The sequence below is a fragment of the Camellia sinensis genome, chromosome 6 (assembly GCF_055761805.1).
Source record: "Camellia sinensis isolate YWXY chromosome 6, ASM5576180v1, whole genome shotgun sequence".
NCBI classification, from domain to species: Eukaryota; Viridiplantae; Streptophyta; class Magnoliopsida; order Ericales; family Theaceae; genus Camellia; species Camellia sinensis.
Genome location: NC_138966.1, coordinates 90,668,982 through 90,695,935, shown reverse-complemented (window position 1 = coordinate 90,695,935; position 26,954 = coordinate 90,668,982). Strand labels below are relative to the sequence as shown.

The following is a 26,954-nucleotide window of genomic DNA, read 5'->3' as shown; positions in this document are numbered from 1 at the left end:
ATCAATGCATCCCTGTCAGAATTCCGCAGATGAGCCTACAACAAACTATTAGGAACATACACTCGAGTACAACTGAGATGTAATGGATACCACTCTGATAGCTAAAGGTTAGTAGATATAACCTCTCAAATGTACACAATCAATTACCGAAAGAAAGAATGCATTCTGCGTAACACAAATCATAATTTGTTGAAACCATATACCACCAAGAATAAAGATGATAAAGCAAAACACAAATTAAAAGACCCCCGATAACCTGTACTGCAAATCCATTAAGGCATTCAATCATACAGCCAAAGAAAGGCTCTTATGGGCTCCAATGTTATGTGGCCTTATTTCCCAGGAAGCATCCTCATATGCTTCTCCAGGGAGTATAAAAGGCAAAGAGATCTCTCGAATCATCAAGTCACCGCAAAATGGGCATTCGCAAGCTATGGCATCATCCAATTGTGAGCGTATCTGTACAAGCAAATTAACATTTTTTAGTCCATCCAATTCACTATGTAAGAAGCTACAATTTATGAATCAGTCAGCAGCTGGGTATGAAATTTATTCTAGAGTAAATTGGCACAAGAAAATCAAATGAAATAATGCTATCTCATTTACAAAAGCATTTGAAGCAAAAATCAATCATTTTTATTGAAATAAGAAGAAGAAGAACACCATTATCATCATTTACTTCACCACCAACTGCAACCTGTGAAGCAGAGACACCTCTTCGGAGGTCATGTACCAGTAAACGACACGTGTTGGCCAGGAACACACTAGGGGCATGCTCTATTTTTATCCTTTTTTTTCAACTGAAATAGCATACTCAAGGTTGATAAATTTGATGAGAATAAATATTTGACACAGAATAAATATATAATATTAAAAAATATGACATAACAAATATATAAATTACATGTTTTGCATGTGTCCTCAATGTGTTGTCTCCTATATTTTATGAAAATTTGTGTGTCCGTGTCGTGTCACGTGTCTGTATCCGTGCTTCTTAAACTACAACCATCAACACATAGGTACCACAACTAAAGTCTTTTTATTTTACTTCCAAAGTTTTTGAATGCCAACAAACAACAACAATTAAAAAAGAAAAAAAGAGCAACTGGAGAAAAACCAAGGGCTTGAGAAGGAAGCAACAAAAATGAGTACACGATTTTATGGCAATGTTCCCGACTTTTTACACTGCAATTAAATTGACTCATCTCAAAAGTAGTGAAAAACTAAATAGAGTAGAATAATGCATGTTGAACATGAGAAGATTCGACAGCAGAGACGCATTCAACACCAATTTTGAGTTTCTTAAACACATATGAAAAACATCGTAAGGACCTTATCTGTTGGGGTCATGCTAGTTATGGATCCCTCCTCGGTTAAGGTACCATCAGACTCCTTGGATTCACCTCCCAATAAAGTAAGTTGCTTTTGAAGATCCAGTATATATTCTGCCTGCAACATTCATTTGAAAGAAAAAGTACAGAAGACAAAAATTACGCAAAAGGGACTTTGTTTACGAAATTACACTTCTAACAAAACATAACTCGAAATAGATTCACACAAAATTAATCAAGAGCCACTATAAAAATCTATTATTTATTGGAGGACATACACATGGTGTAGGAGAGGGTTCGAGAAAGGAGTTGGAAAATTCGAAGATCTTCATGATCCTTGAAGAACAACTTCGAATTCTCTAGAATATGATGAGAAGCTTAGATTCTTTAATAATCTCAACTTAGGAACACAAAAACAAAGGAGATGATGGAGATAAGAGATTGGGTGAAGAAGAAGGCAAAATGGCTAGAGAGAGAATAATGGCAAGGCTCTCCCAGGGATCTCCCACTTTCACTCTCAAGGTTGATAATGGAGAGGGAAATTAGTTCTTTCCCAAGAGTTCAAAAATCTCCAAAATCCATCCCTTGTAAAGCTATGGGTGGGTGCTATTTATAGGCACCTCATGATGTAGGATGGAGCCCATGTGCAAGGCACATGGGGGATATTCTCTCTAACCACCTTGTTCGAGGAGGTGACCTCTCCGAGGAGGTGACTTCTCCGAGGATGAGAAAACCCCGAAGAGGAGATCACTCCCTCGGCGAACCCTTCTTCTTAGCCACACCTAACCAATGATCCCCAATCATCCCAAAGGGTCAGGGGTAGTCCCAGAGGACGTCCTGCCGCAAAATATTGCCGAGTCTCATGGACCCCCCGGGGTCGTGCCACCTCGACCCGGGTATAGGCTAGTTTAACCGAAGAGTGAATTTATCTCCACTCACCGTCCTCGGGATCGGGTCCTTTGTTCGAACTCCATTACGCCCATGGTTCTGGTGCGTAGATCCCGGAAAGCTCCGAGCCCGCAAGTGTTCTGGGACTCATTAACGGAGCGACTTCTAGATTGCGTCTGAATCCGTTCGAAGCCAAGTACTTCGGATCTCTAGATTCGTGGATCCGAATCCTTTCGAGTCCGAGTGCCTCGGATCTCTAGGCTTGCTTAATACCCTTTCGAGTCCGGGCCTGAGTAAGTCTCTAGGTTCGTGGATCCGAACCCTTTCGAGGCTTAGAGCGATTCAATCCGTTTGATGGCGATAAATCTGGGCCCACCGATTCTTGGACTTGCGATAAATTCGGGCTCACTAATCTTGGGCTATTGGGCCTAAATAATTTAGTGGGCTCAAATTAGCTCCTCTTACACATGGTTAGAACATTAAAATTTGGTCTGGTCAGCTCAGCTCAGAAATGGAAACAAGCCTACGCAGAATGATTTTGGGATTATTATTATTTTTTTTTTGAACGGCGAAGAAAAAGATCTTTATTGATGAAACATACACAGTATGACAAAAACATCAATAAAGAGGAGCTAAAAGCTAAACACAAGCTTCAAGCTCCAGTTGGCAAGAAACCAACAAGAAAAGAGAACAGATATGAACAAGATGCAAATCCAAAAATACAACAGCAGCTCGGGACTGATATGAACAAAATAGAGCTGATCCAAGAATACAGAACTGATCCAAACCAGCTACTAAAAGCAAAACTGATACGGACAGTAGCAGAATTTGCAGAATTACACTATGGACAGCAGCAGAATTTGCAGAATTACACTATGGAACAGCAGCAGCTCGGAACTGATATGAACAAAATGAACTGAACCAACAATGCAACAGAACTTGCAGAATTACACTATGGACAGGGTAGAACCACCTGAATGAAATGGAACCTGCAGAATAACACTACAGCAGCAAAGCACCAAGCCAACCAAAGCAAGCCAACCAAAGCAACTCAAGCCAACCAAAGCAAAGCACCAAGCCAACCTGCAGAATTACACTACGCAGACACCAAGCCAACCAAAGCAACTCAAGTGCGAATGCAGTGCCTGACACCTGAAGCATTGAATTGGAAATCATTGATGGAGAATGGAAAGTGGTTGGAGGAGGACTTTAACCAGATCGCTAGCCTGAAGATGATGAGTTCCTGCAGCAGCTGGGTGTTAAGATGGGAGGCTTGAAAGAGGCACTCGTTTCTGATCTTCCAAATGGACCAGAGGGTGACCAAAGGAATGGCACGCCAGATTCTCCTCTCCTTTTTCTTGCAGATGAACCCTGCCCACCACTGCAGTAGATCTTCAACAGAAGCAGGAACCACCCAGAGAATACCCCACCATTGTAATAACCCAGTCCAAACTTTCCACACCAAAGGGCAGTGAATCAGAACATGCTGGACAGTTTCCTGCTGCGAGTTACAAAAGAGGCATGAGGTGGCAGCCGATCCATCCAATACGCCAATCCGTTGCAAGAAGACAGAAGTTTTAACCTTGTGTTTCCAAGCGAGCCAACCGAAAAATTGTATTTTAGGTGGTAGATAATTGAGCCAAATCAAATCACTAGAAGGAACAGTGTTACCCAAGGCAAGATTAGAATGATTATAAAGAGTGGAAACAAAAGACTTGCTAGGATGAAGTCCTGCCCACATAGCTTTGTCATCAATTCCTAGATTCAAGGGAGGAGGAGTAGCTAAGGTGGTAATGAGTCTGTGAAGTTCATCATTTTCCCATTCGAAGAGGGCTCTTCTGAAGTTAAACACCCAAATGGAAGATGTGGTTGACACAAAGTCCTTGAGAAGTCCTTCCTTACTATTGGACAATTGAAAGAGCCTAGGGAATGCATCTTTAAGGCAATGAACCCCACACCATTGATCATACCAAAACTTAATACGACAACCATTCCCCACTTTTAGATAAAGATTACTAATATAGAATAACAGAAGGGACTCATGCTTATCTGCTGCTGCCAATATGCCACCCCAGATATTAGAATGATGAATTGTAGAGCAAAGGTTAGGAATCCAAGACCCTCCTAGAAACTTATATTTACTACATAAGACTCGCTTCCATAATGAATCATGCTCTGAGGCAAATCTCCACCACCATTTGAGTAGCAAACACACGTTCACATCCCTGATTTTGGGATTATGATATACTAAAAACTTCTAAATAAGTTCATATATGGGAGTTGTATCTTCGGGTTTCTGAATATGTAACCTGGTCTGTGCAAATAACCGAACCAACCGATCAACCCGTTCAAACCGACCAAACCGATGGAACATTGGATGATTTCGACTGCTGCTACGGTCGGCTATGAGTTGCAAACCTTGTATTTTTCGAATTGGCGGTCGGCCAACGGATTGAAAATCAGAAAATTCGTAAAAACCAAACCAACCATACATCTTATACATTAAATATAAATTTTACAGGTGTCAAACTATATTTGGTTTACAAGATTACACCTTATCAAATTTGTTGGTCTTTAAGACACGTGTTAGCTAACCACAAAATAACTTTATCATTTTAACATTACCCTAACCCTCATTTCTCTCTCTTCAAGTCACCTCACAAATTAATACTCACCAACCCTCATCAATTTGCATAACTCTCTCCCTCTCATCCCTAATGTTCTTCTCTCTCTAAACCTATTCTTTCTCACCCCCATCAGAGATCTCTCTCACTTGGATCTCTCTCAATTCTATAAGCAATGGTTCGCATAGCATATTGTTGAACTGACGGTGGTGAGGAATCGTGGTGGTCGACCGATGATGATGATGAATCATAGTGGTCAGCTGGTAGTGGTGATGAATCATGTTATCAATTCTGATCTCCCTCATACCATCTATCTTTCTTTGGTCTCAAATCTCGCTACCCTATGATCTTCTCCCTCGAAACCCCATCACAAATCTCCCCTAAAACCACTACCGTCGTTGGAATCTTTGTCTACATCTTAACTCCATTTTTTGGGTTGTATGCATGTTGTCGAAACCGACCTTAACCGACCGCTGATTTCGGTTGAGGAAAGATACGATTTCGAATCAGAATGGGTCGAAATCGGTTGAGATAAACATGAACCCGATGCATTCGGTTCGGTTGATGGGTTTAGGGTGAACCCGAGCCAACCCAACCCATGCATACCCCTAATGTAACCACATTTTTCTTTTGATCTAGTTAAGGGCATAGTCATATCAGCTTAATCGGCATATGTAGAACTAAGATTTAAAATTATATCACTGGTGCCAATTTCATACTTATGTTCTGGGTTGTAAGTGGGACGCTATGAGCCCTTCTGGATAAGCTTCTGTTTGGCATTTGTAAGACAACCAAAACTAGCTTATAGGCCATATGATGACCAAATCGGGCATTACCAGAAAAAGCTAGGATCACCTCAATGGATACATGACCTTTGCACTGGTATAATGAGTATTAGTGATACAAAATGCAAGATTTACAGATGCAATACAAATTTATTGTCATTATTTTAAAAGGTAGAATGCATTTCAGACTTTTTGTTCAAGGATTCGCCTACACCTAGGGCAAGGAGGCCACCAGCAAAGAGCTGCACTCCCCCCCCGGGGGAGCAAGGGTTGAACAATGGGTTATATATGCAATTCTATTTCCCATCTGATGGCAAAGTGTTAAATTAGTCACATTTTTTTTAATCAATTTTAATAAAACTGTTTGTTGCCAAGATGATGAAAACATATTAAAACTTTCTAATTTTATTTTTAACAACCACTGCAAACCAAATTTGTTGTAGGCCGCCAATGTTGCTTTAGTATACCCCATCTTTGAGGATATTAACTAAGTTCTAAGTGGTACATCCATGCTGGCAACAGCAAGAGCAAGTACCAAGTGTAGTTAAGCATAAGATTTAATGGATCTTAATACCTCCTATTGTCATGCATTGCCACTTTAAACGTGAAATTACTTAAAGCAACGATATATGGATCAATGCCCAATCAGCTTTACAAATATACATAAATGTATATGAAATCATTCTAGAACTTACTTTATCTCGGTGGGTACACCTTGTGACATGGGCAATCAGGCATTGAGCATGGAAGGCATGTCCACATGGAAAGACATAGAAAGGGGCCATTGCATCTACTGATGTACAATCCCTAGCCATCCGATGGTCCCAACCTGCAGTTAGAATTTTCCTCTGACAAACCTGAAACTCGCAAGTGATAAACAGATGCAACAAGTCAGCTAATGATGAAAGTCAACTAGATATGATGACAAAGGAATTGAAACAATAATCGGGCACGGGGCGCCAGGCCGGGGGGGGGGGATTCCTAAAATACCAATTGTGCGTTAGAAGTTCCTATTGCTCCGTCCGGTATAGTACTATAAAATTACTCAAGCCAAAAATCAACCTACTTGAAAGAGAAAATAAAAAAGAAAAAATATCTCTTTGAACACAAATAAAATAGACAAGTTTTTCTACTGGGAGATTCCTAACAAACTAGTACTTATTGAAATAAAAAATCCCAAGGAACTACTTGGAGCATTTCAAAGGCTAGCCAAATTAAAGTAAAAGATTACATTTCCAATCTCTTGCAAATAATAGTTTATTAGAAGAGAAAAAAAAAGAAAGAAAGATCTATAGCAAATAACATCAGGAATATCGTTACCCCACAGTCCTCGTCACAATCAATGACAGCATATCGTTGAGCAAGTGCACTGATATCATTTCTAATGTTATCAGCACCGTGTGTTGCATCGTTCATCTCCTGTTTCAGTTGTTCAATTTGCTTGTTGTAATCCTCTAATGATGAGCAAATTGCCTCCTGCAAACATATCAAAGAATTTAATTGAATGACAGATGATGAAGACAATTTAGCATATGCCCACAGGAAGCATTGGAAAAACAGTTTGCAGCAGATACATGTGGTTTAGCACATAGCTATTCAAATAAAAAGAGAAATTTTTTTCACAATGCACATACATCATAGCATGTCAAGAAATGCCAAGTGAGAAAAACCAGGGAATCTAGAGTTGACCCTTAAGTTCCCATGGGCAACCTATAGTTGACCCTTACCCATGGGTAATCCATTAGAGAGAGAGAGACAGAGAGAGAGAAGGGAAAATTACAAATAAGTTGGAATTAGGAAATATAATCTCAAATCAGTGGAGAATTTTTAAATTGTAATACTGATGCGAAGAAGGAAAATAATTAACAAGGGGTGGAAACTACTTCTTGAATTGACCAAGCTACTTTCATCTTCCTTCTTCCTCTTCTCTCCTGCTCTTCCCTCTCCAACAATTAACACTGACCATCCCTTGCTGGCCACCACTGTGCGACTCTGCCCTACCACCCCCAAGCCCTCCCGCCAACCCCAGCCCCTCCCTACCCTTCATGCAATTGCCACCACTAGCGCCTCCCCACAACCCCCGGTTGCCACCACTATATGCTATACGAATCAGAACAGAAATATTTGTGATTGTTCTTTTCACAAATTATTCCTACGTTCTCTCGTGATGATTCCAATTGCAGTCCCCCACAAGTGACCTAGAGAAAATGGTAGCCTAATATTGCAGAACACAAACTTGCCTTTTTAATTTATTGAACATAGAAAGGGAATATGAAAGCAACTATTGATGCAGTTACGAAATTGATATTTTTTCATATAATGTATTTCAAAAAATATACAGTTATAAAACTGTTTTTAGACATTGCAACCTCTGAAGTTTATATGAGAAACGAGCACTTGGCACTATTATAAAGAAAGGAAGCCTATGGCATGACTAGAACATCCAGTACTACATTGATTGCGGCACAACAATTTGATGCTGTGATAGCAACAAATATAAAAATAAGAATAAAATCTAACACTCAGTATTTCCTTCCATTAAAACAAATGTTAGCCTAGTTATAAGTGAAAAACTAAGGTAAAAAAGTGCTACCTTGAAGTCGTTAATCAGGGCAAAGTCCGGAAAGAACGACAAAATATCCTCAATTTTTAGCAGCCCGTCAGTTTCCTTGAGAAATGCTACTGCTTTTTGAATGTTTTCCCTTTTAGTTCCCTTTTCTTGTTCAACCACATGTTTGGCAACCATGAGCCAGAGCTTCTCCCTTAAGTCTTCATCATCTTCAACCTTGTCAGCTTCCGCCTTAGCAAGTTCTGGGTCAACCTAGAACACCGAAAGAACTCCATGAAACAACAGCATACAAGATTTCTGAAAAGATTACAGTATTTGAGCACAAATAACCATTAACGTTTTCAAGAACAAGCAAGTGAATAAGAAACTATACCAAAATATTTTAAGCGAAAAAAACAATTAGCCACAAGATACATCTTTAGTACATTGACAGCAAACTAAATTCCAAGCCTTTAGACACAAAGTAAGTTTGTCCATTTCTCATTTTAAAAGTATGTCTCAAGTCTCAACCACCCAATTCCTTCTAACTGTTACATGATCAAATCTTGCAACACTCATAGACAAAAGAATTAAAGAAATATAAGTTTAATAGGCCCATAGCAAAGACACAAGGCAACTGACAACTCATCTCAATTTAACGCTTTTCAGCCAACCAATTTCAATCTAGTTTAAGGACTCCAGAAAGTATATTGGAAACAAGGGGAAATTGGGGAAGGGCACAGATTTGATGGTTATAGAACCCCAATGATCATCCAGCCATTCTGATCGTAACTGATTGTAAAATTGATCCCATTTTGAACATAATCAGTTGCCCCACTGGCACATGAAAATATTTGGAAAAACCCATTAGAAATTTATCTGATTATTTCAAAAAGGTGAATAATAATAATAATAATAATAATAATAATAATAATATTGGAAGGTTAACTGCCAAATCATGTAAAAGATGCTAGACAGTTGGTGATTAACAATTTAACTTCTTTTTTTTTTTTTTTGTGGTGAAGTACAATATAACAGTTATGTAAAGTAGAATAATGGTAACAAAATAAAACTGGTGAAATTTGGTGAATTTAAATTTTATCCACCGTAGAGAGCTAATTTAGTCACATCCATACAACCAATTAAGTGAACTTTGTTTGTATCACTACTTCAACATCTTCAGTTCAATGTCCATTTACAATGGAACCATCGAAAAGCCCCTGCAGGATGTGATTTTTTGCAGGATGTGGTTTTTCCCATGCCCTCTTTATGTACACTAATAAAAACATAAAAGTTCCAGAATGAATCTTTTTCATGTGCCATTATTAAAATTGTATGATTCAAACAATCACATGACCATGTGGTTTTTAGTCAAATAAGGAACAATTGTTATTGCCATAAAGCGTACAGCTTACGTTAGCCAAAAACAAGGTAATGTATGAAGAATGCCACGAACACAACCAACCCAATTGGATAATAATACTACCTGTAGAGCAAGAGCAACTGCTTCTTCATGCATGGACATCATGCTGTATATATGAACACAACCCCGCATCCGCTTTTCCTTGAGGCAAAGGCGCAGGGCATATTTGGGATCATAGAAGAATTCAGGGCCGCTAAGCCGTCCTTTGCCAAACTTGCATTGCAAGAAACGAAGAAGGGCACTGTCATCCTCCTAATTGTGACATGGAAGGAAAACTAATATCGGACTGAGATGCATTTTAAGCATTCATTACTTGTTTTTGTGGAGGGAAAAATCATGCAATAATCTCACTGGTTATATGTAAATAGATAGATCTTCTGAAGAAAAAATGTCTTAAAGAAATTTGTAAGATCAAAGTTCAATGTCACGATGCAATTGTAACTAGAGATTATACGTTCTCCTCAAGTCCCATACAGCCTACAAATATCCCCAAAAAAATACACCAGTTGAACTCAATTTTATTGGAACATGAGCATCTTGAACAAGTGAAATTCCATGACAACACCCATTTTCCTTAAACGAGAACCATTCTGCTAATTAATCTGCATTTATTAAATTTGGTATTGGGCCACCTCAATTTTCAAACTTACTGACAAGTATAAAATTCCATTTGATGTGTGTCTCCATTCGTAACATGAATATTCCAAACATGTACCAAAAGGCCCAAAACATAACAAAGACAATATCAGATATTACAAATGCAACAAAACAAATAGAAAGCATTACTGCATTATTAAGTCAAAACATTCACAGTAATTTCCTTGATCTGGAACAGTGTTGTGAAAGGCGCGCCTAGGCGCCAAGTGCAGCAAGGCGCAGCCGGCGCGACTTAAGGAGGCCAAGGTGAGGCGCAGTAGAATAGTTGCGTGCCTTGAATGCGACTGGGAGAGGCGCAGAGAGGCACAAGGCTCGTGCCTAGGCGGGCTTTTGTGTTTATTTTTTATTCAGATCTAACAGCTCAAAATTGTGTTCCAAAAGCCTCCAACACATACAATTACAACTCATATACAATACAACCCAAATCAGAAGACGACTCAAATCAAATCCCTAATCTGTGTTGACTTCCACTCGGCTCCTTCAGCTCCTTTGACTCCTTCACTCCTTCAACTGGGCTCCTCTATCTCTCGAACCAGGTACTCTTCTTCTTCTTCTTCTTCAAACCTCTGTCGGAAATTTTTTTTTTTTCTTCACAGTTCGAAGCTCTGTCGATTTTTTTTTTTGTTCTTCTTCGCTCGTTGGTTGCTGGGCTGAGTTGGGTGAATTTCTACTTCTTCTTCTTCTCTGTTGCTTCGCTGGGTTTTTTTCCCCCCATTCTTCTTGCTGGTTGTGCTTGTTGCTAGGTGAATTTTTTTCCTCCTCTTTTTCTTCTCCTCTTCCTTTCCCTTCTTCGTTACTGGTTACTGGGTGAAATTTCTCTCTGTTTTTCCTTTTTTTTTTTCCTTCTTATTCTGCTTCTTTTCTTTTTCTCATTCTGCTAGTTAGCTCTCTATTCTTCTTTTTCATTTTTCTTTTTTCCTTTTGTTTTGAGTCTCATCTGTGTTAAAAAAAAAAAAAATACAAATAATTAATTCATCACATACATTACATTGAAATTGTTTTCTTTTATTTATTTTTTGTGTTGTGTATTAAGTACTAAGTAGAAAATGACATCTGAAAGTAATAGAAAAGATCCGGTGTGGCAATATGCCCATTGGGTAGAGGAGAATAATTTAAACAAGTTGGAGTGCAATTTTTGTGGTAAAGTATCAAATGGGGGTGTTTATCGGGTGAAACAACACCTTGCGGGAGGTTATAGGAATGTCACTGCTTGCCCGAAGTGTTCAGCTCATCTAAGAGAAGAGATTAGATAGTTCATGTCAAAAAAGAAGACACAAAAAGAAGAAATGAACATGTTACCTGATTTCGATGACATGGACATGGAAGATGAAGATGAAGATGTTGTTGAGATCAATGTCAATCAATGCCGTAAGTTGACAAGTAGCAGTCAAGGTTCATCCACATCCAAATCCAAATCAAAAATGCAAAAGAGAAAAGGGCCTGTGGATGTTTACTTCACACCCAATCCTGAATCAGTGGTGAAAAATTGAAGAGACCAAGCAAAAGGGAAGCAAACCAAAATTGATGCAAATGACCCTTACAAAAAAAAAAAAATGAGAGCTCGGGCAGTGCAAAGATTTGCAAGGTGGATGTATGATACTGGTATCCCTTTTAATGCAGTAAATTATGAGAGTTTTGGACTAATGATCGAAGCCATTGGGCAATATGGTCCTAGTATGAAGCCACCAACTTACCATGAAGTGCGGGTTACCCAACTAAAAAAAGAAGTGAAATATACTGAAGATTTGGTGAAGAATCATAAAGAGGATTGTGCAAAATACGGGTGTCCCATAATAGCTGATGGCTAGACTGATAAGAGAGGAAGGACATTGATTAACTTTTTAGTTAATTGTCCAAGAGGAACCATTGTTGAGTCGGTTGATGTTTCTAGCTATTCAAATGATGGGCAAAAGCTATTTGAATTACTAGACAAGTTTGTGGAGAAAGTTGGAAAAGAGAATGTGGTGCAAGTTATCACTGATAGTGCTACAACTAATGTGTTGGCAGGTTAGAATATTTCCTCATTCCTCACATCAAAATTGTTTACTTATAGTTTGTTTTGCATTTAAAATTTAAAAACTTAAAAATAATAATTCTTCGTTATTGTTACATTATAGGGAGGTTTTTGGAAGCCAAGTATGAACACTTGTATTGGACACTATGTGCTGCTCATTGCTTCGACTTGATGTTAGAAGACATTTTCAAGATACCTAGGCTGAAAAAGACATTTGAAAGGAGTATTGCAGTACATGGCTACATTTACAACCGGCCTACGTTGCTAAACATGATGAGGCGCTATACAAATCTGAAGAATTTGATCAAGCCTGCAAAAACTAGATTTGCAACCGCCTTTTTGACTTTGTCTAGGATGCATCAACAAAAAAAACAATTTGAGAAAGATGGTCACCTCCGAAGACTAGACCTCAAGCAAATAGGCAAAGGAGCCGCAAGGTAAAAGAATGGCACAAACTTTGTTGATGCCTTCATTTTGGAATATTGTTGTGTTTGCCCGTAAGGTCTTGGGTCCTTTCGTCAAAGTGCTTAGATTGGTTGATACCGAGAAAAAACCTCCCATGGGATACATTTACGAGGCAATGGATAGGGCAAAAGAATGCACTGCAAGTTCATTTGATCATAAAGAGAAGTATAATGAAATCTTCGAAATCATCGACAAAAGATGGGATGTCCAATTGCATCGGCCTTTACATGCACCTGCACACTTTCTTAACCCAAAATTCTTTTACCCAAAAGCATTAGAGGTGCAAAAAAATCATGAAGTGATGAATGGGTTTTATGAATGCATGTAAAGGTTGGTCCCGGATGTCACTGTTCAAGATTTGATCACTAATGAAATGAGTATTTATATGAAGGCTGAGAGTCTTTTTGGCAAGTCTGTTGCGAATAGGCAAAGAAATACAAGGGCACCAGGGAGTTTATTTTTAGAAATACTTTAGTAAAACTCAATACTTGGTAACAATTATTTCTAACTAGGGATTATTGCAGCTGATTGGTGGGCATCATATGGTTCTAAAACTCCAAACTTGCAAACTTTTTCCATAAAAGTCCTTAGCCTAACACGTAGTTCATCGGGTTGTAAACGAAATTGGAGTGTATTTGAACAAGTGAGTATTTAACATTCTAACTAATTTTTGTTCAATTCAAATATTTTATTCTCATTATATAGAATTTAATATCTTTTTAATACTTGCAGCTTCATAGCAAGAAAAGAAATAGATTGGAACAACGTTTCAATGATTTAGTGTTTGTCAAATATAATAGAACATTGAGATTTAGGTATGACATGCGCAATACTCTTGATCTCATATCTTTGCAAAATATTGATGAAAATAATGAGTGGTTGCTTGGAAGGGTGGATGGAGAATCAGATGAAGATAATGAGCCTGTGTTTGATGATCATGATGGCTTGACGTGGGCCACTGTTGTTAGAGCTTCTGGAGTAGAAAAAAGTAGCCATGCAAGTAGAGCAACAAGTTCACGCTCAAAGGCACAGCCGATGATATCTAAATTATCAAAATTAACTTCACTTCAATTAATAGATGAAGAGGAAGCGGGCTCAGATGACACAGAGGAGGAAGATGTTGAGGGATATAAATCAACTGATGGAGAAGAAGATGATAGTTTGCTTGCCATTGATGTTGAGGATGATGATTGACTGACCGACCTAACTTACCCTTTCTTTTGATATTGATGTTTTTAAGTGTTAAGACATATATTAGTAGTTGTTGGATATTTATGTTTTGGATGTTTAGTGTTTATGTTTTTATTTTTATTTTATTGAATGTAGATTATTTTATCTTTGAAAATTGGAATGTTATGTAATATGCACTTTTATGGCTTTGAGAATTATTCTATATTTTGTCTTGAACCTTGATTACTTTTTATTTTTAAAAAAATTGTCTTAGTACTATGAATGATTAGTCTATGTTAATTTTTTTATTTTTTACTAAGACTATGCGCCTTACTTCAATAAAGCCCGCGCCTCGCCTTGCGCCTAAGCCCCGAGAGACCTTCAGCGCCTTAGTGCGTCTTGAGCCTTTAAAAACACTGATCTTGAATATATATATATATATATATATATTTAACCTATTCTCCCTCTTAAATACTAGAAACATGCTCCAAACTGGCAATCCTACAGTATTTAAACAAAAATATACTTGGACACAATGGTAATCCTAAAATAAAAGATAAAAACATAAAATAAAAAAAATATGTTTCAATAATAGCAATATGAGGAGATTAAATGAGTTATAAAGAGAGACAACTTTATCATCCTTGTATATACAATAGCAACAAGGAGCTACCCATATTGCCTATCAAGCATTCAGGTGACATGCTCCGTTTGAGGCTCAACAAGGAGTAAAATCAAAGAAATTGACTTTAAAATTAGCATCAGAACCACACACACTTATGATTGTTTAGGTCAGGCATGAATTTAGCCAATTTTTTTCAAAGGTCGAATTTGACTGCAAGATGTGCTGAAGTGGGCTGAAGTCATCACCATATGGTATTACACCAAATTAAGCTGTTGGGTCTTTGTATATGGTTTTTAGTTGATTCAAATGGTGCCAAATTCTTTAGCTTCTGTATGTGAATTCATTACCCAATTCAACATAGCTATGCAATGCTTTTAGTTCAGTAGAGAATAAGTTAAAAGTAAATTTAGTAGTTATGCTATTTGAGGATCGTGTGACGCAATTCTAGCCCCAAATCTGTATATTCCTATTGGAATCTACATATGACATCTAGCATTTTTTTTCCTACTACTTTCCTTTTACTTTCTACACTTCAGTAGCCTTTTAAAGCCCACAGCCAGACATGATCGCCCTTTTGCTTTACCTTTAAAATATCAATGGACATCCCTAGTCCATCTTTCCTTTAGTCCCACTGCAATCCACATAAAAGTAGCCAAAATCAGCAAAGAGTACAGCTCATGGTACTGTTCAAAGCACCAAGAACAGCCCTCAATTCTCGTTCATCCTTCTTTAACAAGACCCAAACTTTTATTCCTTCCATATAATATTATAATCCTTAAAAAGCTCAAAATTTTACAATTATCTAACCATAAAATCAGCACATAATACCACTTCTGCCACTGCCCAATATCACCTTGGAAATTAGAGCTTGTGAGAGTGTCCCATCTGCACTCATCATAAATCACCATGGAAGTGAGAGAACCAAAAAAAAAAAGAACCTCAATAGAGCATATTGAGTTCAGATTATATTTTCATTAGCTTACTCATTTATATATATAGCTTCATGACACTGTAAAGATCTACAGAAGCAGTCCAGGTAGCTAAGGCAAATCAAATATATCCAAAAGTCACTCCAGTTATAAAAATCAATGGACTTTCAGTTTCGGTGAAGTACCCATGTCAACATGACAGGACATAGGTACAGGATACAAATCCGATCCTTCTATTTTGAAACAGGTACTTCTTAGTTTTTTTTTTTATTTTTTATTTTAATTTTTTGTGAAATCATTGTATTTTGTATTTTGCATTGCTGATAAATAAAATTATAGTAAAATCATTGTATCTAATATGATTTATCAAGAATAAATTTTACTTTGCATATCTAAATTTATTTATTTTTCCAATTATAGGACACATCCCCCGTACCTGTATCTAATTTTTAGATCCTTTTTCACAGATGGTTTTAGGATGCTAGAGTTGTGCCGGCTGTTATTGCAAGACCATAAACATTTCCATCAACACAGCAGTAATTTTTCACTTTAATTTCCGACCACAAATTTTCAAACTTCTCACCATAAATGTCTATAAACCTCATTCCATATGTATACTTACAGCAGGCAAGGATATAAACATGTATTCAACCAATCAATTATCAACATCACTATGGATTCAATGTAGTTATAAAGTAGTATTGAAACCAAACATATTGTAAACATATTGTAAAATCCAAATTTTTATGTGTAGAATTATTTTTGGATAAATTAGTAATTAAATTAATTTATATGGGTCATTTTAGTAACATCAAGGAATTAGTTATGAGGTGGTTTTTTTTTTTAATTTTTATTACTTAGATGGTTAAGTTTGTAATTTTGGGAGATTGGGTTATAGGCCCACTTGGGCTTTAGGTCTTGGAAACATAGAATCACAAACAAATAGAGGTAGTGATGTTGTTGTGGCTGCTGCGGCAGATCTAGCAATATAGAAAAAAAAAAAAAAAAAAAAAAAAAAGGAGAGAAAAGAAGAAGAAGTAAAGAAAAGAAAGAAGATTCATAGGTTGGTGACTTTGATCTAATCATCTCTTGGAGGTAAGATTTGTTTTTATGGTACTCCTAACTATTTCTTTAGACATAGTATCGTGTATGTTGATTGGGTGTATGTATTTTGGGGTTTTGGAATTTATTTGTAGACTATAGGATTAGATTAGTACATTATAAAGAAAAGAATGATAGATGCATCATGGTGATCAATAATAATTGTTTATGTGGTATAATATTTTATTAGGTTTGTGAGATTGAGATGGATCTTGGTAATTTGAGATTAGCTTGGGAAATATTATTTTAGCTGTTTGAGGTAAGTAACCCTCTATCACTGTTGGTTTATTTTTAATCCTATCGAATCGTTTAAAATCATAAATATTTATTCGTAGCTTTCCTGTTCTCTTAAAATAAAATATGGGTCAAGTATAAAACAACATCGAATATTATTATGAAAATTATTTGAATCACTACAAGGATTTACACATTTGGCGACCACTTTTGCCGACCAAAAAAATTTTGGTCGCAAAAAAATGGCATTTGGCGACCAAATATTAATTAGTCGCGAATGATCATTATTTTTGGCGACCAAATATTATTGGTCGCAAAAGAATATATTTTGGCGACCAAAAAATAAGTTGGTTGCAGAAAGTGGTATGCTTTTGCCGACCAACTATAAATTTGGTCGCGAAAGGTCACATTTTTTTTGGCGACCAAAATTTTGGTCGCCAAAAACTTATTTTCAGCAACCAAAAAAAATTAGTCGCCAAATTAGCACTTTTAGCGACTAATATTTTAGTCGCCGTTGATTGAGATTTGGCAACTAAAAAAATTTGTCGGCAAAGGGTACATTTTCTGCGACTAATCTGATATTTTAGTCGCCAAAAATTTGGGAGGGAATTTTGAAACGTGGGGCGGGTATTTTGGTCACACTTTCTCATTTTCTCCTCTTTCATCTCTCTTTGAAATAGGTGCGAGACAAGCGAACAAACAACACCGAACCACTCTCTCTCTCTCGTCTTTGCGTTCGATTCGAACCCTAGGCACATTGAATCAATCATTCGGAGTCTCTCTTGGATCTACATGGTGATCACCTCCCCCTTTCTCTCTCTCACGCCTCACGCCTCACGCCTCACGCCTCTGTGTCTCTTCTCTCTCACGCCTCACGCTGCCCTCCTCTCTGTTACTGGAGCATCACCGCAAGGGTTAGACGAGCACACCGTAAGGGTTAGCACTACCATCGCTTTGTCTCGGGTAGGTATGTCCTTTATTTCACCCTCTCTCTCTTTCTCTCTGTGTGTGTGGGTGTGTGTCTCTGTCTTCCTCTCTATGTCTCCTTCGATTTGGGGCTAATTATTTTCTTCATTTTGCTCACTATTTGAAGAAAATTAAAGAAAATTAAAGAAAATCAGAGAAGAACTTGAATGTATTTGCAATCTGATGCTTGAATGGATAATGATGCTTGACCGAAGCATGAACTCTTAGATATTGCATCTCATCTGTAGCATATAGTTAGTTATATTCAGTAATGGCAATGTAGAGATTTGGAACAATACAGGCCAAACCCGCTGGTTTTCCCCTTCTGTTCCAATCCAATACCAATTTAGGTTTAAATATTTCCCCAAAATGATGCATTGGCATGGGGTGGGATTGGATGAGATAATGAAATAAGTATTGTTCTGTACCTAATATGGAGACAAACATATATAATTAATATCAGGCAAATAAATGAGGATAAAATAAACTTGCACCTGGTTATGTAAGGCTCAAACATATCCCAAGGTCTGGAGCATGAAACAATTGACTCATTCTGTTGCCGTCTCTACTCATACAACCATTTTTTCTATTACTCTCAAGATTTCTCAGGTAAGGACTGCTGTCTTTTTTAATTTTTTAATTTTTATTATTGAATTGCCCCCCAGTGCCAAAGTTGTGTGGTATAAACTGGATTACTATGTCTGAGTTGGAATATTAATTGAGAACATATAAGTTTGATAGTAATCCAGCAAAACAGAATATTTCATTCTAGGTAATTTGTGTTAACAACATGGTTTCTTTCACATGCTCTAACCTTTAAACTGTAATTTGCGTGAGCCTGTGGAAAGCCTTCGACCAGATATGTCTTCATTCCTAAATGGTTTAATTTTAGTCTGTACTGTGATTACGTAATTATTCCTTTAATTTGATTCTCATTACCTGCTTTGTCTTCTCTGTTTTTTAATCTTTGGCAGTTTATATTTGATGCTGCTGCAAAGTTCTGTGTTGATATTGCAACTCATCAGCATGGATGTTGTGTTCTGAATCGATGCATTGATAAGTCAGTTGGGAAATATCAGGAAAAGTTGGTTGCAGCAATTGCTGCTTATGGGCTTCTTCTTGCTCAAGATGCTTTTGGGTAATTTTTTTTGAAAAGTTTGGATGATATCTTTGATTGAATATTTTTTATGTACTATGTATGCATGCTTATGGCTGTATTTTGATAGAATGATCCACATAGAAATATATCCAACAAATGAGTATTTTTGCTCACTAAAAAGTAATCATTTTCATGCTGTGATACGGTTTGTTTGCATTCTTGTTAGGAATTATTGATTTCTCTGTAATTCTATTATTTGTTACTCAAAATCTTGCTTTTGAATATCACTGCATTTAGTAATATGGTAACGGAAAAAAAAAAAAAAAAAACAAAGCACTGCCTTAACATCTTTGTCTCCTTCAAGTTGATCATTAATGTGAGAGGTTCCTTCTGGTTAGAGAATCATGCTAAAGTGGCTCTCCCATCAATAGCTTGCTCAACCTACCAATCACTAGATACATAAATTGTTGACTGTTGTGTTTTATCATCAGATGTGGAGATTATTCTTCGTAATTGTTCTTTATACTGTAATTGCTAAACAATGCTTCATCTTGAAAACCCTGGGCAGACTTTTCGTGCTCCACTGGCCTTCTTACTTAGCATTAGCTCATTTCATTGTGACTAGTTCACCTTTTGTAGTTTGTACTTAGCTAGGCCATGATTTATGTTACATTGCTAAAAAAGTATTGAGCATTGAGATCTGACACACTAATGTAACGGATAGAGTTCGCAATTTATTGACCTGGCCTGTGGAATCTTCCATTGATTTTAATGGTTGTTTTGATCAGACAGTGATTTTAAGGGTTTGAGTTTGGTTGGGTTTCTTTTTCATGTTATAAATGGGTTTGTTTGATTAAGCCCATTCCAACTCATTTCTAAGTAGGCAGGAAATGCTACAATGTGCACTTGCACATTGTAAGAAAAATTACGATTTTGTGATAGAAGTCATGAATTTTTGTGATGGAAGTTATGATTTTTGTAATGAAAGCTATAAATGGTGAAGTTATGATGTGCACCCTAAAAGTTAAAGTTATGTTTTTATGATTTAAGTTCTACTTTTTGCGAGAAGCAAAAAGTTACAATTTTTGTGAAGAAAAAAGTTATACTTTTTGTGATAAAAGTTATACATTTTATGATAAAAGTTGCACTTTTTACATCAGGCGCATACCATATGCACCCTTTCTGGGGTGCACATGGTAGCCTTTCCCGTATGGGTTTTGGCCGCGGTGATCCATTTATTGAAGGGCTTTAGACTAGGTTCAGAGTATGAGCAATATTACAGGTGGTTTTCCCAACTTAAACCGGCCCCACTTTCCCTAGTTTCAGACTGGAGAATTGAAATATATAAGATCTAGCAACAAGGTTGATTGAGTTGGAGGCCAAACGATTTTATTGATGGTTTGATGGGAGGCTCTGGGTTAAACAGCATAACTGACAGCTTCTTACTGCCTCCATTCAATTTGCTCTCTCCTCCTAGTTAGCTCTATATTAATTGAATTCACACTAATTGGTATAATGGTCATAAAACAAATTATACAGTCAACTCTAATTGAAGTCCTCTCTTCTGTTGTCTTCCTTTCTCACAGCCATAACCCATGTTTGTTTAGCATCCTGTTCCCTCCTTTCTCCTTTCATTTTTGTCGTCATCATCATCATCATCATCAAATCATCATAATGATCATCTTTTTCACATTTCTTAAAGTGGTGAAATGCCATGTGTTAATGCATTTATCTTTGATTATGATCCAAACGACCTTTTGACTTACAGCAATTAACTGCAGCTTTTCCAAGTTACACTGGCTGATCTCAGTTGATGTGTTGTTATTTGTCCATATCTCGACTTACAGCAATCATAATACTTGAAGTCACTAGAAGATGCATGGAAGTTCCAAGCTTCCTTGCTTATTACACACTAATATTTCCTAGTTATATACCAAAACACAGAAAAAAAATCTAGACTACACATTAATTTTTTTTCTGCCTCATTATCTAATTGCATTGAAATCTATTAATTGGGCAGTTTTTGCAGTCTTGGCTTCTTTTACCTTTGGGTAATTTTGCATACTAGGTATTTTACAGTGTTCCACATGCATGCTTAAGCTTCTCACACGTGGTTATGTAATGCATTCTATTTTTAAAATGTTGACTTACATATGATCGAAACTCATTAAAATTTTCTGCAAAATAAATTAATGGAAGTCCATCAGCCTTTATTTTAGAGTTGAATATGGTTGGATCTCTTCTAGTTTTTTTCTCTGATTTTAAGAGACTTCTTGTAGGATACTTTTCGCGGAAGAGTGTGTGAATGTCCTATTGTGCAAGGTTTAAACTTTGTTGGTGATGGTTATACTCATTGTGAAGGTATGTGTTTAGTCAAATTATGAGTGTAAGTTTTGCTCCTTTTGGTATATTGCTCAAGAGACAATAGACCAACAAATCTAGCTAGGAAAATCATTTCTTGAAAAGTTGTGGCAGTAGTTTCCCCCTTTTTTTAGTTAAATCAAGTAAAAATGCCCCCTTTTTAGTTTCACCCTTTTTTTTTTCAGTGCCATCAGCATAAAAAAATTATCACCATGCCTGATATCTCACAGGATACTCCATTAAGGAATTTTGATTTTCATGTCTTCTCACTTTTGATGAAACAAGAGAATATTTGGCTGAAAATTTCTAGCAAAATAGATTTGATTGTTAAGTTGCTGATTTTTGTGATTGTGCTGTTACAAACACATCTCGTAACATCAGTTTGATTCATTGTGGTTCTGATGTCATTAATAACAATGTAACTCTTAAATTTTTGTGGCAACCTTTTTTTTTTTTTTTTCCTTTTTTGATTGAATTGAAATCTCAACTTACACTTACAGCCAGTAAATAGTATGCTGGCTGCAGGGGTGTACCCATAGGATATTGAAATCATAAGATACAAGGACTTGGTCGAATTCTTTAAATGCGTAGTTTTTCTATTTTTATATCTAAAATAAGTATCAAATAGATAAGATACCGTCTCCAGCGTGATTCATAGTCTTACTTTGAAATATTGTAACTAGGTGTTCATCTTCCTTTATTGTATTGGAACCTTAAGGCTGTGTTTGGATTATGGATTTGAATAGGGATTTGGAAAGGGAAAGGAAGAAGGTGAAGGAAATGTGAATGGAAATATAAGCTAAATTTGTTCTCCATTTCCCCCGCCTTTTCCTTTTCCTTTTCCTTTCCCTTTCCAAATTCTTACCCATTCCATGATCCTAACACAACCTAATGGTCTCTTCCAATAGACATGTTTAACTAATATCCTGCAGCCGCACACAAAGTGCCATTAGCTTAGAAAGATGATGTTAACTCTGATCAAGCGGGCATCTTACACTTTGAACAAGCTGTTGAACTTACACACACAGTATTCAGAAATTTATATTTACATCATATTTTGGCATATTTGGTTTAACAGCTTCAGGTGCTTTAAGGTGTGAATTAAATAATGGAGGCAGTTGGAAGAAGACCCAGGAAGGCAGGACCTATTCTGCTTGCATTGTAAGTGGTTCAAACTCAACTCATCTGTTAGAGTTGATTATTATGACACTTTCTCAGTTCTTTTTAACTGCCCACTGACTATTGAGCGGTTCTTGACGAACTTTTAGGATAACCATACAAAAGGCTGCAAGTGTCCACCAGGATTCGAGGGTGATGGAGTGCACACTTGTGAAGGTAATGTATTTCCACTTCTTGGTTTTACTGATTAATGTCGTGGAACATTACAAAGATGACTGGGATTTACAAGGCTTGTTGGGCCCATTATTTTGCTATGGCTATATCAAATTAGGCGATGACTCTTTTCAAGCATACTGTCTTTAAACATTTAGTAGGTTTGTAGGCTGATACCCTGTAGATTTCAGTCTCTTTCTATTGACCATTCTGTCTTCCAGATATTGACGAATGCAAAGAAAGGTCAGCCTGCCAATGCCCGCAGTGCAAATGCAAGAATACCTGGGGTAGTTATGAGTGCCGCTGCGGCAGCAATTTATTATACATGCGAGAACATGACACGTGCATAAGTGAGTATGAGCATGTCTATGACTATTTGCTGAAATGAAAGAACTAGTAATTAATTTATTTTCATTGTGTTGGCCCATAGTTATACAGCTGACCATATTAAATTTAGTTGAACATGGACTGTTTGGTTGTTTTGTGTTGCTGAAGTTGTTTCTGTTCTGCTTTGAAGTTGTTCTGTTTGGCCTACTGTTCGAAGCTATTTTTGCTGTGATGATGTAATTTTCAAATTTAGCTGCTGAATTCAAATGGGTGCTCATCAAGTGCTCGAAAAACAAAATCAAATGGGGTAATGATTTCCACAATAGTAGGTTGTTTGGCACAAAAAAGTTATCTCATATTAAAAAATATTACACAGAGAGAGAGAGAGAGAGAGCATCATTTAGGGTTGTCCCAGTGCTGGGATCTAAGACTCCAAAGGCAATCTAGTTGATAGGTTAGACTTTTTTTTTAGTGTTTCCCCCATTCAAACTGTCATCTCTATGTCCACTTCCCTACCCTTCCTCTGAGCCTCTTTCCCACACAAAACCTAACCCTCCCAGGCCCCTACAGACCCCAATACCATTACCAACAGAAGATACTATCAAAAAATCATAATACTTAAAGTCACCAGAAGATGCATGGAAGTTCCAAGCTTCCTTGCTTATTACACACTAATATTTCCTATAATATGCTACACATGTTATCTCGACCTAGATTTGATTTATCACTGGATAATTTTTTTATTTTTTTGCCTATTATGCAGATCGGCACAACAAACACCATGTACACACCATATTTAAAAAAATGTATGCTAATGATCACCCAATGATTAGTATTAGTATTGATATACGTGCTAAATATGTATCAAAATATGTAAAAAGTGCTTAGTATTCTAACTATTTTGGTATTACCTCCCCTTAAAGACAGACTAGAAGTTGTCATTAGCATGATCCGTTGAAAAATAATAGTGGATCTTATTATTTTATAGATATGATAGGTCCTATATTTATACATATGGTTCATACGTAGGAGGTAAAAAGAAAGGGGGGTAAATATTCATGTATCATTTTCTTAGTCATCAAACCAAGACATACTCTCTGAGGATGAACTGTCTAGTACAAATCTAGTACAAAATCTGACTCCATTTTCATTTGGCAGACTTATCTCGAACAGCATTACACTCTGGTAGGGGCCTCCCCATCAGCCATAACTCAGTTGTACCAAATTTGCAGTCATGTGTGAAGAAATTGTTTCTCTAGTCGATGATAAACGTACCTAATTGCCTTAAAATAGCAAGAAATTGTTAGCAAGTTCTAAAATTCCTAATTTTTACTTAGTGTCTTATGGATATCAAAGATCTGAATTAGCTCCAACACTTTTTATTCATTCAGTTGTCATGTACCAGTTGATTATTTTACAAAATTTTCAATCATGAGAAGTTGATCATTTCACAATCTCTCCTTTTACACTAGTGTGTGCATTTTTCCATATAGGGTAGCAACTTTGATGGTGGTTTTTTTCTTTTTTTTTTTTCAATTGGCAGGTGATTTTTTATATTTATGAAGATAATTATATTAAATTGAACAATCATAATTTATAAATAATAGACCAAAAAATGTTTTGCAATGAGTGCTTGGTTGATGTGGAATATCGTTAGTAGCATGTGAAGATAAACATTTAGTGTTCTTGACATTGGGCCTTGGAACTGTTTTGCAATGAGTGCAAGACAGGTGTTTACTCACCTACCTTCTATAGAAATACCCCCTCTTCTCATTCTTTAGGGCTTATCGTGCACTTCGTCTTGGGCTCTCAAACTAAGCTTATGTGGATTAAATACTCTAAAATAGTGCAGCAGACTGGGTTGTTTGAGGTTGACCACCAATTTTATATTTGGACTTTGGCATGCATTTCAGGTATGGATTTGAATCAAGATGTCCCATAATTTGAGGCAATGCTTGGTAAAGACATTCATATTTTCTCTTATTTATATTCTAAGGTAGAACAAAGTTTCTACATAAGCAGGAAGTCTAACACAGCAGTTCATTGATATGGTTGTAACATAGAAATAGAGAAGAAATACTTCAGCATGCTTGGCAATTATTGTCACTCAAGCATCAAACCTGAATAAGTGTGGGCTATTGTTCTGTATGGTTGAAAATCCTTCCTTGCCACAGGATTAGTTATTGATTGAGTTGCTTCTAGGACAATAATGCATTTGGTAATGAAAGTTGCTTGTATCTCTGTCAAGGGAAAACCAGCTCAAAAAAAAATGTAATTCATCCAGCGAGAGAGATTACATCTTTGCATGGGGGATCAAGCAAGTTTGATCCTGTGAGACATTTAATTGTCGAGCTTTGCCTTCTGATGAGAAGTGCAAGAATCAATTTTGATTTTCGAGCGCCGGATGAGAAATATAATTCTCTCAAGTATATTTTGTTATGACAAGATGGATCAATTTCAGTTGCCATGTTTGGTTTCTGCTGTGTGGCATCATATTGGATCTGGAATTGTGGCTCATCCAATTTATTCTATAGACATAAGAATGCTATTGTTTTATTTACAATTTGATAATGGTAGTCATTTTAATTTGCTAATGTGACCTTTGCTTTTCATGGACATTTTTCATTATTTGTCCAATTTTAACTGACATTATTTCTCTTTTTCTTTGGTACAGATGGATGAACTCATGCACAAAGCTAAATTGTACAGGACAAATTGGCACTTTTTGTATTTTTGGAAGGATTATATATTTTTGTATAGATGTATATGGAAAATATTAGGGTAGACTAGTAGTTATATTTTTGGATACACTACTAGTTATATTTTTGGATGGGTGTGTATAGAAAATATTTGGTAGACTACTAGTTATATTTTTGGGTTGATGTACATGGATAAAAATTTAAAACATAATAACAAGTACTTGTTATGTGTTTAATTTTTATGCTAGATGAAATATGTAGTTTCGAATTATTTGCGGATGTAAATTTATAGTAGTTGCTGATTTTAATTAAACAGGTTCAGAAATTGTTGATGTATGTATTTTGTTGAATGTTGATGATTCAATTTATTTGTTGGTTTGAATGATTTCTTATTTTTACAGATTATATTGAATAAATTGGATGAATTATTATAAATTACAGGTTTATTTTGTTGGGTATTGGCGACCAAAATTTGGTTTTGTTTTTATAGTTTTGGCGACCAATTGATTGGTCGCAAAATGTCACAATTGGCGACCAAAAAAATTTTGGTCGCAGAATGTCACAATTGGCGACCATAATTTTTTGGTCGCGAAATGTTCCAATTGGCGACCAAACAAATTTTCGTCGCAGAATGTTACAATTGGCGACCAATTGATTAGTCGCGAAATGTCACAATTGGCGACCAAAAAAATATTGGTCGCAGAATGTTACAATTGGCGACCAAACAAATTTTGGTCGCGGAATGTCACAATTGGCGATCAAATTTTTTGGTCGCAGAATGTCACGATTGGCGACCAAACTTTTTGGTCGGGAAAATATCACTTTTCGCGACCAAAGTGTTTTGGCGACAAAATAAATTAGTCGCGGTAATTAAACATTTAGCGACTAAAAATTTAGTCGCGAAATTCAACTTTTGCCAACCAACCACAATTTTGGTCGCGAATTACTTTTGCCGACCATCAATTGGCGACCAAAGTAGCGACCAAAAAAATTGGTCGCGGATAACTTTTGCCGACCAAAAATTGACTTTTAGCGACCAATTTTTTTGTTGCCAAAAGTGTTAATTTTTGTAGTGAATATTCAGTGAAACTATTCTGAAAATTATACTAAACGTTTATTCTGAAAATATCGAATGTTTTATTTAAAATTTGTGTATGGTGTGAATTTTGAACACCACTCTAGTCTGACTATGATTTGGACCCTAGCCAATGGGGGTTATTTATTGGCACAGAAACTAGTTTCTTTTGGGGCTTTACCACCGGCCTATGTGTGGTTCTGGGCCTTGTCACGGGCTATGTGACCGTAGTCAATAAGACTTGGGTTTTGTGAATCAAATCATTGAACCATCTGAATATCGAACCATCGATTTGAACAAT

At 36.6% G+C, this 26,954-nt stretch overlaps 1 protein-coding gene, 1 long non-coding RNA gene and 1 pseudogene across 4 annotated transcripts in view; 2 read left to right on the top strand and 1 right to left on the bottom strand.

Annotated features, from left to right (window-relative positions):
* Positions 1-285: 285 nt before the first annotated feature.
* The window catches only part of LOC145789361 (vacuolar sorting protein 18-like), a 41,256-nt pseudogene continuing 14,587 nt past the window's right edge, over positions 286-26,954 (bottom strand). The window contains exons 18-23 of the transcript XR_014333857.1: positions 9,663-9,851; positions 8,222-8,449; positions 6,949-7,104; positions 6,324-6,485; positions 1,333-1,449; positions 286-459 (exon numbers count right to left, since the gene is read on the bottom strand). The product of XR_014333857.1 is annotated as a vacuolar sorting protein 18-like (transcript). The remainder of the gene's footprint in view (positions 460-1,332; positions 1,450-6,323; positions 6,486-6,948; positions 7,105-8,221; positions 8,450-9,662; positions 9,852-26,954) is intronic.
* On the top strand, positions 9,982-14,132 carry LOC145792770 (uncharacterized). Its single transcript, XR_014332632.1, has 2 exons — positions 9,982-12,263; positions 12,374-14,132. It is a non-coding gene; the product is annotated as an uncharacterized LOC145792770 (long non-coding RNA).
* Positions 14,156-25,857, top strand: LOC145789353 (uncharacterized). 2 transcript variants are annotated; one of them, XM_082874189.1, is made up of 8 exons: positions 14,156-16,819; positions 17,475-17,757; positions 18,735-18,898; positions 21,139-21,220; positions 22,299-22,381; positions 22,489-22,555; positions 22,774-22,902; positions 25,554-25,857. In XM_082874189.1, exons 2-4 carry the CDS (start codon positions 17,587-17,589, stop codon positions 21,185-21,187), a joined length of 384 nt encoding a protein of 127 aa, XP_082730315.1. In that variant the 5' UTR covers positions 14,156-16,819; positions 17,475-17,586; the 3' UTR covers positions 21,188-21,220; positions 22,299-22,381; positions 22,489-22,555; positions 22,774-22,902; positions 25,554-25,857. The 2 variants fall into 2 exon arrangements, with proteins under 2 accessions (XP_082730315.1, XP_082730316.1); XM_082874190.1 differs by having other exon boundaries at positions 15,771-17,761.

Coding starts and splice junctions, on each gene's coding strand:
- LOC145789353 (XM_082874189.1), top strand. CDS start 17,587: ATGGTGATCACCTCCCCCTTTCTCTCTCTCACGCCTCACGCCTCACGC. Junction 17,758..18,734: donor CTACCATCGCTTTGTCTCGG/GTAGGTATGTCC, acceptor AATCTTTGGCAG/TTTATATTTGATGCTGCTGC. Junction 18,899..21,138: donor CTTGCTCAAGATGCTTTTGG/GTAATTTTTTTT, acceptor GACTTCTTGTAG/GATACTTTTCGCGGAAGAGT.